General features: G+C 33.5%; 2 protein-coding genes across 2 annotated transcripts in view; one reads left to right on the forward strand and one right to left on the reverse strand.

Annotated features, from left to right (window-relative positions):
* Positions 1 to 2,343, forward strand: part of LOC113759371 (DAR GTPase 2, mitochondrial-like) — a 10,663-nt gene extending 8,320 nt beyond the window's left edge. The window contains exons 2-4 of the mRNA XM_027301935.1: positions 338 to 434; positions 618 to 814; positions 2,010 to 2,343. Coding sequence (XP_027157736.1) covers positions 338 to 434; positions 618 to 814; positions 2,010 to 2,255 — 540 coding nt within the window. The 3' untranslated portion in view covers positions 2,256 to 2,343. The remainder of the gene's footprint in view (positions 1 to 337; positions 435 to 617; positions 815 to 2,009) is intronic.
* A 1,101-nt stretch (positions 2,344 to 3,444) lies between these two features.
* LOC113759372 (MND1-interacting protein 1-like) lies at positions 3,445 to 6,504 on the reverse strand. The gene is made up of 2 exons (XM_027301936.1): positions 5,773 to 6,504; positions 3,445 to 3,879 (listed from the first exon to the last, which is right to left on the reverse strand). Exons 1-2 carry the CDS (start codon positions 6,502 to 6,504, stop codon positions 3,445 to 3,447), a joined length of 1,167 nt encoding a protein of 388 aa, XP_027157737.1.
* Between the last annotated feature and the right edge of the window lie 6,277 nt (positions 6,505 to 12,781).

The raw sequence follows: 12,781 nt of genomic DNA on the forward strand, positions 1-12,781 counted from the left end.
GGGCATGATAACCTTTTTTGGAGATCTTGATTTAGCTATTCTCCCTTAAGCCAACTGTCATCTATCTGAGCAAATTAATCAATAATCAGACCCCCCAAAACTTAAGTTTGTCTGGTTGTTATGTTTTTCTATCATCAGTTTGCTTAATTTATCACTTCTCATTTTTAAAGCATTTGCTGAAATTTCACTGCCAGCCATCATCTGTATCTTAGAGTCCCCTTGCATGCTAATGATTGTACACCTCCAAAAAATCTCTGTTTCCATTTTATCCCCTTTCTGTTTTCAGTCTTCATGCTTTTTGCTTTTTGTTATTATTCATGAGGTTTTTTGCATTCAGATTGCCAGTCATCCGAATATCTACGTCTTGGACACTCCTGGTATCTTGCCTCCAGAGATTTTTGGTGACGAACTGTGCTCTAAACTAGCTTTAATAGGTAGAAATGCTAATTGTACAGTTTTTATTCATTCTTGTTCTGAGAACTTTCTTTTGGCCTTGGTTTACATGTGAAAAACTCTCTTTAGCTGTTGCAGGAATGTACCTTAACTATTCAGTCGAGGCCATTGAGAACAAAATTAAACTTTCCAGTAAATTGTACTGACGTGTTTCCAATGCATAGGAGCTATCAGGGACTGCATTGTTGGGAAAAATGATTTAGCTCATTACTTTCTTGCTGTTCTTAATTTGAGCCAAGAATACAAGAAATGGTCAAGGTTTTCTGCCATGGAGAATGTTAGATCATCAATTTATCAGGAAGGGGAGCTTTCTGAGAGCTCTCACGTGGACAAGAGGCAATATGCAACTGATCACACACAGGTATTTTGTAAATGGGTGCTTCACTGTTCCTTGGGATTGGCTTTGGCCTTTCCAAGTATTTTTTCAAACGGAAGCAGCTCTTTGAGAATGTTTGCTTGTTTCAATCAAGACAAATTGATGAATTGTTGTCTGTTGGAAGTTTGATAAGATAATAAATCTTCTCATATAAATGTGCCTCCCAAAAAAAAAAGGAATAGTTTTTAATGAAGGTTGCTTAAGAGTTAGCTTTACCATTAAAGAACTTACAGAGGTAGACACTAGTACCAAAAGATGCAAGAGCTATTAAAACAGGAAGAAAAGAAAACAGAAAAGAAAAAACAGGAGCAAATCATCAGGAGACTGCCTAGAGTTACTTGCATAAGTTAGTTTTATTAGCCCAAATTCCTACGTAATCACGTCTAACTATGTATTAGGAAACTTCTAGGTCCGGTGTTGCTTTTATGTAAAATTTTCCTTCCTGTGTCATGGTTTTCATGTTTTGACTAGCAAACTTCAGCTGTGCAATTGGTAGGAATTTGGTGGTACTAAGAGGTGTGGTTTACATTAAATGCCTACTCTACCAGGGGCATGGAAACAAAATTAATTAAGCCAAACTCTCCAGTGGGATTAACAGTGAGATTATTCTGGACTTGCCTATTTTCTTCCTTCATTCTGTTGATACAGTAGCTTTGAAATAGTTGAGCCAATTTATTATAATAGGTTCATGACGAACGCACACATGATTCAACTAATCTAAAGTTATTAAATTCTGTTCTGTTGCCTTTTCATGTGATAACCCTAAAGCATGTGTACGTTTGGTTCAAAGGAGAAGGACCAGTTGAGGATTTTTCTCCTGTCTCCTCCTGATTCTGGTGGCCAGAATGGTGTATAGTTCAATGACGTGGTGAACAATTAAAAGCTTTAAATATAACTGTCAGTATTCATAGTTCAAAAGGAATGCTGAATATTAAAATCTACGGGTAAAGGAAACAGAAAATTTTATACTTATTGTGGATAGGGGCTACACTTCTTGAGGAGCTTATCCATCCTTTGTGAGTCTTGCTCCACTGCGTTATCTGCTGTATGCACTCAATCAAACAACTGAAGTTTAAAGACTTGTGATAAGAACAATAATGAAAGTTAGGGCCTACAGGTTCCTTTTTTGTTTTGCTTGTGACTACATTATTGATAATGGCATTCATAACCATTTATGCAGGATTTCATCGTAAATGATGTTCGGCGAACTCTTTTTGAAGCTGTTTCAACTTTCAGCGGAGATCTGGAAAATGATAAGTATTTGGAACAGCTCATTGAAGTAGAGTCCAGAATGTTACGAAATGCCTTTCGTATTACTCAATCAGAAGTGGATGGTCATACTAAAGTTGCTATTAAATTATTGGATCTGTATCGCACAGGAAGGCTTGGTCATTATGTTTTAGATGATATTCCAAGGATTTCCTGAGAATATAAACCTGGCCATCTTTTTCTTGCACTTTTTATGTTTCACTTTTCTTGAAAGCCAAGATGTATAGTGTTTCCGTGGTGCTCAAATCATGCACGCAAAAAAAAAAAAATGTTTTAGTGAATTGCAGATTGAAATGATATTGAAGAAATTTTAATGGCAATTTCTTCATTTTTCAACATAACTGAATAAAGAAGAATTATGACTGAATGATCAACTAACCACCTCAGAAGATAATTTCTACAAGGTGTTATAAACCAATTATAATTAGATTGGTGTTATGCGGATGAACCCCCTACCTGGAGGCTTGAATACACAACATTTTTCTAGCACATTCACTTCATTCACTTTATCCCAAAACCTTTTGTCAAACACGAATCACCGATGCAGCTACAGTGACCAAGAATCAGACAAGGGTCTCCTCGTTGGGGTTTTCTTTTTTTTCCGCTCTTGTAGACAGAAGAGATGTACATACCATCCCAGCACCCTGAGAGAACATAGCTCACTTGAACTTTAAGTAGAATTCAAAAACAAAAGTGAAGTCAGTATTAAGGTATTAGGGAATAAAGCCAAGTTCCCTATGATAACACAGAAGAGGAATTTGACCTTGGCCTCTCTTTGTTTTTCAGATGTCTAGTCTCAGATAAGGCTACCTACCCAGTAGAAGACTACCCTTACGGTAGGCTTGAATGATGGCATAACTCTTACCATCCTTTCCGTTCAAATACATAGTATAGCAATTGCAACCATTTGACCTAAAACACTGCCGAAATTGTACCATACGGTAAACAGGAGTTTTAACAATTCTAACACATCATCCAGAGTTTTAAACATTTCCTTGCAACATCACACAGTTTGAGAAATGTCACTGAACCGTCAACACATACATATTACAAATACTTCTCTCCACCCAGCAGATCTATATCCTTGGACATAAAATATGACCTGCGCTTCATATTCACCAGCAAAACCAAGCCAATAGCCTGAAAACATTTTCAGATACAGATACCCGAGTCAATCAATTCCAGAAATACATAACCAACATCTATACCATCTCAAGGCACTAACAATAATTCCATCAAACGCAAAACAAGGTAAAAAAAAAAGCCAAAAAAGATTGCATTACATTATAGCAGGTGGACTCATGCTAAAAGTATTATAAAAACTAGGCAGTTTATCTTACCATAGCTTAAGAGGTACCACCATAAATCTTATATTTTTCATCAATTTGCACTCGACAAGAAGGGCAATATTCTCCCACAATCACACTGCAGTTGAAGCATACAACTTGATGGGAACAAGGCATGAAAAGAACAGAAACTTCTTTTTTGCAGCAGACAATACAGCTCCCATGATCAGGAATGAGCATTGCTTGAGCCAAGTTTTGTGAGCTTCCAGCCTCTAAAACACCTGAAGCCAACAAGTGCTGTGTCTTGAGATGGGATGCTTCTAGCATGCGCCTCTCCTTATCATCTATCACACATCGACGTTCTGTCTCTAATTCTTGCTCCAATGATGACAACTTTCTGTCTCTATCTTCTGTTGCAATTCTAGTTGGTTTCTTTTCTTCTAAAACTAGAATGCGAGGCTGCTCTCTTTCTTCCATTTCTTGCTTGAATTTCAGCTATGCAAAATGAATATAAAAGAACAAGCAAGAGTGTAGTGAAGTACTTTGAGCATCAGTAAGTATGGCTAAGTTAAAATGCAATTAAAGGCATGCATCATAAGTACTAATAATGTGTATGCGTCTCTTAAACTGTACTTTAAACAATTTTTTTCCTTTTTTCTTTTTACTGTTTGAGTCTATTTCATCAACCATGAAAACAGGAGGTCATAAAAGTAATTTGAATGATATGTTTAACAACATACTAGAAAAGTTCCAAATCTGACAACTTTCGGTAATTTTGGCCTATGTAGGTTTGGAAACTTGCAATGATCCCAAAAGAGTTTATTACAATGCATTTACAAATCAAAAGGACCATTACATACTCTTTAGAGTGTTAATTCAGTTGTACACACTGTGTTCCCGAGAGCCACAGATCAATTTATTGATATACCCAAAGGGATTAAAGATTGTAAGCAAGGCCCTATTAGGATCCATTCAAGGGAAGTGCTCTGAGATCTTTTCTCACCAAAAAAGATAATAAAATAATAAAAATAATGTATGAGATAATCTTAACACCCCATCAGCACAGATGATTTGTGGTACAAAAAGTGGTGAGAAATTAGGATATTCTAATCTAGAAATTTCACAAAAGAGAAAAACAAAGTTAAACTGTTAGCTACATATTCCTTGAGGAGGAAACAACAGAACCTCTTTTTTTCGAGGAAAAACAAATGTTTTCTTCTAACTTAATACTTATTTATCACAAACTAACACTATTAGAGCATAAAATGTCACTCACATGCCAAAATGTATGGATTAATTAATGTGTTGTGCATCCACAAACAAAATATGATCTTTATATGCCGTTCATGATGTTTCTTTGATCTCTTCACTTGGATCTTATATATCAAGAATGTTAAGCTGAACAATCAATAACCATTCATAATGAGGTCAATTAAGTTCCTCATAGTTGGCAACATATTAAATCAAGAATAAGGAGAAAGTTTCTTCACTAGCCTATTATGCAGTGAAATGATGATTATTGAATGAAACAAAAAAAGATTAAAAAATCTGATTGACATCTTGAAGTGATTTTATTTCACTATTTGATACTTTCAATATCTGTGAGTTTACAATTGGCGATCATGCAAACATTATATTGCTTCTATAATAATATTGATGATCTTGAGAACCTAAATCTATATAGAGATTCATCACTGCCCTTTCTTCTATTTATGTTGTCAAAAGGTATAAAATTATTGTATTCACTAGCAAATCCAGTGACTTATTTTTTTAAGTTATCAATACTCAACAAAATTTGTATACATTCTTCAATATAGTGATGTTACAAGTGCTAAACTTTTTCTTTGAGATAATGTAGTGTAATACTCAATAGAGCTATAAAAGTCGAAGCTCACTAACAATGCTAAACATATCAATTATTATTCAAAAAAGAGATGTATTATCAATAGAACTTTGAGTTTATACTCATTAGTTTTTTGGCTTAAATATTGGGATAAAATTATATTTAAGATGACAAAGTAGTCAAATAAAGCTCATTCTTCTGTTTTTTTTTTCTTTTTTTTTTGGAGATTCATTGTCATACACAATATAGACACATGGTAAACATAAAGTAATCATGTAAGGTTTTGTAGTTCACTAAAGTAAAAAAAAAAAAAATAGGAGAAAAAACGTCTCTCTGCTAGAACAACAAACCCTTTCTACTATATCATCTTAAGGAATGAGAACATGAAGGAAAGATTTGTTTTATCATTAATTTTAAACATTCCATGCATATGCAGATAGTGTCCACTGATCAAATTCGAACCAAACAGGAAGTATCACAGAAGCACAATGCAACATAAATCATAGTCAAATTAAGTCAAAGTTCATCAGTAAACAAGTATGTACCTTGGCCTCTCCTTGGGCTTGAACAACATTTTTCAACCCCACTTCCTGCTGAAGAATCTTTTCTTTTTCTTGATTAATCAGACTTTTTGTCTTGCTAATGTGTTTTTTTGAGCTTTCTATCTCTTCAACGCCTTCCTTTTCCTTTTTCACAGCCTGTTTCATATTCTTCTTTGATTCTGATTCATTCAATTTAATGGCAGTGAGCTCAGCTCGAAGTCTAAGATTTTCAGCCTCAACTTTTCCCAATTCTTCATATAGCCTGTCGAGCTGACCGGTTGCGATTCCTCTAACTTTTTCTTTATTTAACATCATTTTAGACATAGAAGTTTTGAGTTCCTCTTTCTCCTTAGCCGGTTGCTCTCTCTTTTCTTTCTCCGAACTTAGCTTCATTAACTCATGAGTATGACTAACCATATTCGCTTTCACTTCCCTTCTTTTCTTCAGTATCCAATTTATTCTATCATTCAGCTGCTGCTCAAGACTTTGTATGAGTTCTTCCAAACTGAAAATAATTTCATTTATTTGCTCTTCAGAATAATTTCTTAGTCTTGTAGGCAATTGTTCTACTTGCTTGTCTTCAGTGTGCTTAGAATCACATTTGTCCCCTTCTTTCTCATGTCCCAATTCAGATTTGATATCTGAGATATCGATCTGCTTGTTGTTTTCTTTGGATTTATGAGGATTAGATTTCTCCTTTTTCTTCTTGTGCTTTCCTTTCCTAGAGCCAGCCATCAATGCAGATTAAGCTACAAGAAGAAAAATACAGTCTGACATTAATGTTACTGGATATTAGAATTCAGGTCTTACATTATCTTAAGTGCACAAGACAATACCATATAATAAAAAGAACGATCTCCTTCTTATTCTTCACAACCTTCTGCTTTCTAATTTTAAGTGCACTGATTAAGTCCACATATAGAGAATCAATATATGTTAACTCTATTAAGGAACAAAAAGATTCAAAATAATAATAATAATGCAACTTCGATAACCCTTTTAAGGAAAAAGAATAAAAAACTAATTTGCTTTTGATTTTGGTTCATTTCCTTATTTTTTTTTCCTTCAGTTGCTTTTGATCGAGAATTGCCAAAAAAAAATTAAAACAAGAAAGAATCTAACTAATAAATGAGTCTAAATGCAATATACAAAAATGACAATGAAATTCAAGTGAAATGTTAAAAAGATGATCACCTCGTGATTCACGTTAAAATGCAGAGAGAACTGAACAGTTGTCGGTCGTTGCAAAAGAAAGATGAAGATATAAAATTTATGTGTAGAGAGAGAGAGAGAGAGAGAGAGAGAGAGAGAGACTCAAGTCAATTCGAGTTAACAAAGTAGAAGTAGTGCCCTTTTGGAAATTGAGAAGATTGAGTGAAAGAGAGACTGATGAGTAGGTTTGAAATGTCTTTTTGGAAATCAAGAAGAGTGAGTGAAATATAAAACAATGAATAGGATTGAAAAGTCTTTTTGAAATCAAAAAGTGTGAGTGAAAGAAAGAGTGATGTGTAGGATTGAAATATCTTTTTGGATATTAAGAAGAGTGAGCGAAAGAGAGAGTAATAAGTAAAATTGAATAGGAGTGACAGAGGGTGGGTGGGACAATTGTTAGATATTAGCATCCAAATAATGCACGGTCATTATTTGACCTGCAATACAAAGTTTAACAATATAAGACGCTTAATCTTGATGGATAAGTGTGAATGACAATTGAATACGAAATTGTAGTTGCGAAGATTCACAATTTAGTTTGTGATTAATTACAAGGTATTCTTATCTGACTCAGATTTTGCATAGCTAATTATGGGAAGTGATTATAGAAAATAATCAAAACCAACTAAAGCTATATTTATTGATTTGAGGGATTTTGCTATTTAAGTTATTAAAATATATAAAATAAAAGTGTAAATATAATAAAAAACATAAAAAAACTGGTACTTCAAAATCAAAATCTATAAAGCCCTAAAGTATATTGTATCATTCAAGAACAATTTCATCGGTAACTGTTCTGCCTCTCTTTGAGTGAGAGGGGTAGAGTGAGAAAGTGTGAGAATAGGTTGATTAGCAAGAAATTCAGTAAAAGAAATTTTTTTGGGCATTAAAAGAAGTGGTGGAGGATGAGAATTAGTATTGGGTCACAGAAGAAAAATAATTTTTATATATAAATGTGAGTCAAAAATCTTATTATTAAAGATAATGATGATTTATTATTTGGACTTCATTTTTAATACCCCTTTCCCAACTATGAAATATCTATTGAACCTTGAAACATAAAATTGCTTGATAAAATTCTTGTCAGACAAAATACAATCTCATAAAAAAATCTCTTACGCACAATTATTTTCATACAAAAACTAATCTCATAAAAAAATCACTTATTTTTGTGGTCACAAAATTTGATCATAGTCCTTGCACAATAATTTAGGGGCAATAAGTCTGATAGCCCTACAACTTTTATCAATGATTTCATTTGGTCCCTCAGTTATAAAAATTATCAATTAGATCTCTCAAGCAATAAATTTGGTTCTAAGTAGGTTGTTCAAACCAAATCTAAGCATTGTGATTGTTACTTTGCCCTCTTCCGCTCTAAGTTTAAAATATAACATATTAACCCTTGTTAAATAGTTAATGATTAACTAATTTGACTACAAAAGATTGTAAACTATCCTTTGGACAATTTACATAAAGTAGGGGAAAAAATGATGAAATACCCCTCTTTGACAAATAACAAGTTTAATATTACTTTATGCTTATAGAACTTTGCTAACTTTTATTTATATTTATCATTCATCATCATAATTATTACTCGATATATATATATATTTTTAGTTGAGTTTAATTTTCCGGATTGAAGGCATTCCTAATCTATCCAAGCGAATTGCCCCACGAGCCAATCTTGGAAACGAATTAAAGGCCTCATATATCTTGAGTTGTTGTTCTGGATGTGATACAACCACATTGGATAACGCATCAGCAACTGTGTTAGCCTCCCTATAACAGTGCGAGATACGATTCGAATCTTCCACGAACTTCCAAATCTGCCTGACCTCCCATCGAATATGCCAAGGGCAATGAATACGATGCTGAAGAATTCCAACTAATACCAAAGAATCCGATTGCACATATAGATTTCCAAAACCCTTATGTACACATATTTGAAGACCAATAAGGAGGGCCCTAGCCTCTGCACGGAGACATGTAGTTTCTCCAAGATATGCCGAAAAACCAATCAGAGGCATGCCCTTTGAATCCCGAAGAACCCCATCGCCTTCACCCACTCCTGGATTACCCTTTGAACAGCCATCTGTATTAAGAATGTATTGACCTGATTGCTTATTTTCCCAGCGAACAAGTTTGTATGCAACCCCAACATTAGATGAATACAACAAATCACATAAATGATGAAATGACTGTACTCGAAAACCTTGTTTAAATTGAATTCCCGCCATGGACTGTATTTCCGAAAAAATGGCATGACAAAGGGCAGAAGATCTCATTTGGGCACCCTCAAACATTGCTTTATTTCTTGCCTTCCAAATCTACCAACAAACTATACTGGGAAGAATGTATCCAAAAATAAATGAAAGAGAATCTATTGCTTTATCAATTTATTATTTATTTTTAGTCACACCTTTGAGAATATGATAAATTTTGACAAAATCAGAAAATGATAAACAAAAATAGGTATTCCCATTTATTTCGTCTGCATTTGGTTTTTTCTTCAGGTTGCATAAGTGCTACATTGTTTAATCTTTTTTCACTAAGTTTTGCTGTTAGAATGTAAATAATTTGATAAATTGTATAACAAAACAATAATACTCATAACTTGGAAACAAATATGCCTAATTAAAATTTGATAAAATAGTTGCTTTATCATTTATTATTAGTTAAATTAGTCAACAATTCAATCCTCATCCAAACAACTAAAGTATAACCTTTTTTTTTTCACTACCTCGTGAAGTTAGGGAAGAGACACTCTAGCATCAAAGTTATTGTCAAAGAAGATGCCATACAATTTTTTTTTTCTTTTTAGCTGCCATACAAAATTACCAAAGAAGTGGCTTACATGTAGGCATCTAGTCTTAAAAGAGATCTTACTTGGCATGTTTTAATAAATTAACAAAATTTCTTACAAAATTTCACAACTAGTAACTAGGTCACACTCTGAACCTGACATATTGTTTGATAACTTCAAAGCACCACGAAACAAACCTGAAGCAGATAGGCTCAATTTTGCTGATGATCGGCTTCTGGAGGAAAAAGATGAAAACTGCTGTTCCCTGAGGTTGCATGGATGTCCAAATGTACATAAAGTTGAGATGGCATTACCTGTATAGTACTCCAAAAACAACCTTGCTTCTCCAGCGGGGCCTAAGTATACACACGTTAGACTTTTATTTTTTTTAGAACAACAAAAATCCAGTAAATTTATCGCACATTTTCATGAAATAATGAATCATGCCAAATGTTCAACGATAAGATTATTACTCAACCAATAATATCAAATTTCAACATAAATAAAATTAAAATAAGATAATAAAAATTTTTATTAAAAATTTCTAAAAACTTAGATCTAATATCTAATGCAAAAACAATAAGTGCAAGTGGTGATGCATATCCCAAACTTCAGCTCATTGGCAGGGAAACACACACATTCTCTCTCTTTCTCTCTCTCTCTCTGAGTTACGTCTAACATTCCATTGTCAAATTACCATTTCTCTATGTAAATGCATGGGCTTTGAACTTTTGATTTGCTACCACAGTAGATTTATATAGAACAAATGACTCAAGAATGAAGTTAAGATCCTAGCAAGTGCTAGTAGATTCTTTCTAAACCCCATCACATCTAAGGTCTATTCTTCTTATTCTCCAAATGGTGACAAATGAAAATTTTGTGGCAGGTTAATTTTCTTGATATAATTATTTCTTGATCAATTGGACCGAAGATAGTTTAAATCTTGGAAGTTTTAGAGTAGTTTCCTTGAAGGATTAGGTTGGCATTTATTCAGTCAGTCCACACATGAATCCACCTAGTAGTACAACTTTTGAGATCCAATTTAGCCTATGAAAATTTGTCAATGCCTCTTGATACTTAAGAAAATTTGCCATGACTAGTTTCTACGTAAATAAGACCGAAAAGACAAATAAAGAAAGAAAATAATGCGTTATTGTTCCTTGTTAATATGTCATTATTTGAATGAGCATACAAAAGTAAGTGAGCTAATGTATTAAATACTAATCTTTTTGTATTACCAAACAATCTTTATACGCCAATGCTCATGTGTTACAAATATGAACCTAATAGTATTTTTCAATATTAACCAAAAAAGCATCATCCATTGGTTTTCTCAAAATTGATCAGTATTGTTTGTTATTAGCTCAAAGCCTCAACAACCATTAGTGTAAACTAAACTCTGCAGCCATAACCGAAATCACTGATTCTATGTACATAGTTATTCTTTAGCTTTTCGGCCATGGAAAGATACCAGCTTATCTGCTTGGATAGGCTATTTTAGGCCAACAGTCCCGACTTTTGTTCCATCATAAAAAAAATTTCATGGAACACAAACGTTGAATGCGCTGCAATGTAAGACCAAAATATAACAAATACAAACTTGGAAAAGCCAAAAAAAAATTTACAACTATTATTGATTTCTATGTCAAATACTACATATAATAATTAAAAAAACTCCCACAAGAAAATATATGCATAAAAAACAAATTATTAAACGAGGATTTCTTGGGGATACCTGGGTATTGCTTACATTTTCCAGGGATGGTTGAGTAGTGGCGGAGCCATGTTCATCTCTGGGGGTGCAATTGTACCCCCTCAATCTTAAAATAATGTAGAATAGGTTATAAAATTTTGGATTTTTTAATATTGTAACTCTCTTGCCCCCCTGAATTTTGATAGTATTCCTTTTAATCCAACAATTGCCTCCCAAAAGTGTTAAAACCTTTTGTAGTTGCTCTTAACAGTTCTAATGGAACATTGAAACAAAATATATTACACAATGGTGATTTTTTCTTTATAATGTTTTGCTTTATGCAACATTGAACTTTTTTAGATGTTCAATGATACGAATTACAAGCGAAATAAACATTTCCTTTACATTCCAGTTCTGTACAAGTTGCCAACCCAGTTTTATATAATAGATTTTTACATTTTGTAGTCTTTTGCACATTTTAAAGTTCTATGCAATTATAAAATTACATGACCTGATAACTTTTACTAATGGTTAATCACAAATAGCAAATACCTTTTTTAAAAAAAAATTGTAATATTAAGTAAATTGATTGGTGTACTTATAGTAAAAATTTAATTATAGTAAAAATTTCTAAACAAACATACTTTAGATTTAAGCTAATATTAATGTTACACCCTTGAACAAAGGTCCTAGCTTCATCGCTGCAGTTAAGGGTGAGAATCATGGGCTTCAGGCAGCTAAGACATGCTGGCAGAGGCAAGCGGGAGAGAAATGGAATTATGTTTGCTTAGATTGACAAGAGGCAACACTACTGTGTTCTCCACTTTGCCTTGACAAAGTGAGATGGGTGAAAAGAAAGAAATGCCAGTGTCTTCTCCAACGTACCTTGCTACAGATTAATTGAGAATCGACTTGGTATGCAAATATTCAAAAAGTATTGCTAAATCTGTTGAATACTGAGAAATGAAGGGCCACCAATGGCTTGTTAGATGGCTCCAATAAGTGATCAAATTTCATGACTTTTACAGGGCGAGTGAGCTGCTCATCCCAAAATATTCTGTCAAATAGGAATTGTCAATGCTTATCCATCTTGCTTCCTATGCATCAATAGAAACCAAGAATCATACATGGGTTTCTTCATTGGGTTTGCTTTTTTGAACTCTTATGATAGAAGAGATGTACATATATAGTTATATACATTCCCATCACCTTGAGAGAACATAGCTCACTATAAGAGACTTAGTTGCTGTATGTAGATATTGGCAGAGGAAACTGCATTGGGTATAGAGGGGGAGGTCATATAG

Source organism: Coffea eugenioides, chromosome 2 (genome assembly GCF_003713205.1).
Source record: "Coffea eugenioides isolate CCC68of chromosome 2, Ceug_1.0, whole genome shotgun sequence".
Taxonomy (NCBI): Eukaryota; Viridiplantae; Streptophyta; class Magnoliopsida; order Gentianales; family Rubiaceae; genus Coffea; species Coffea eugenioides.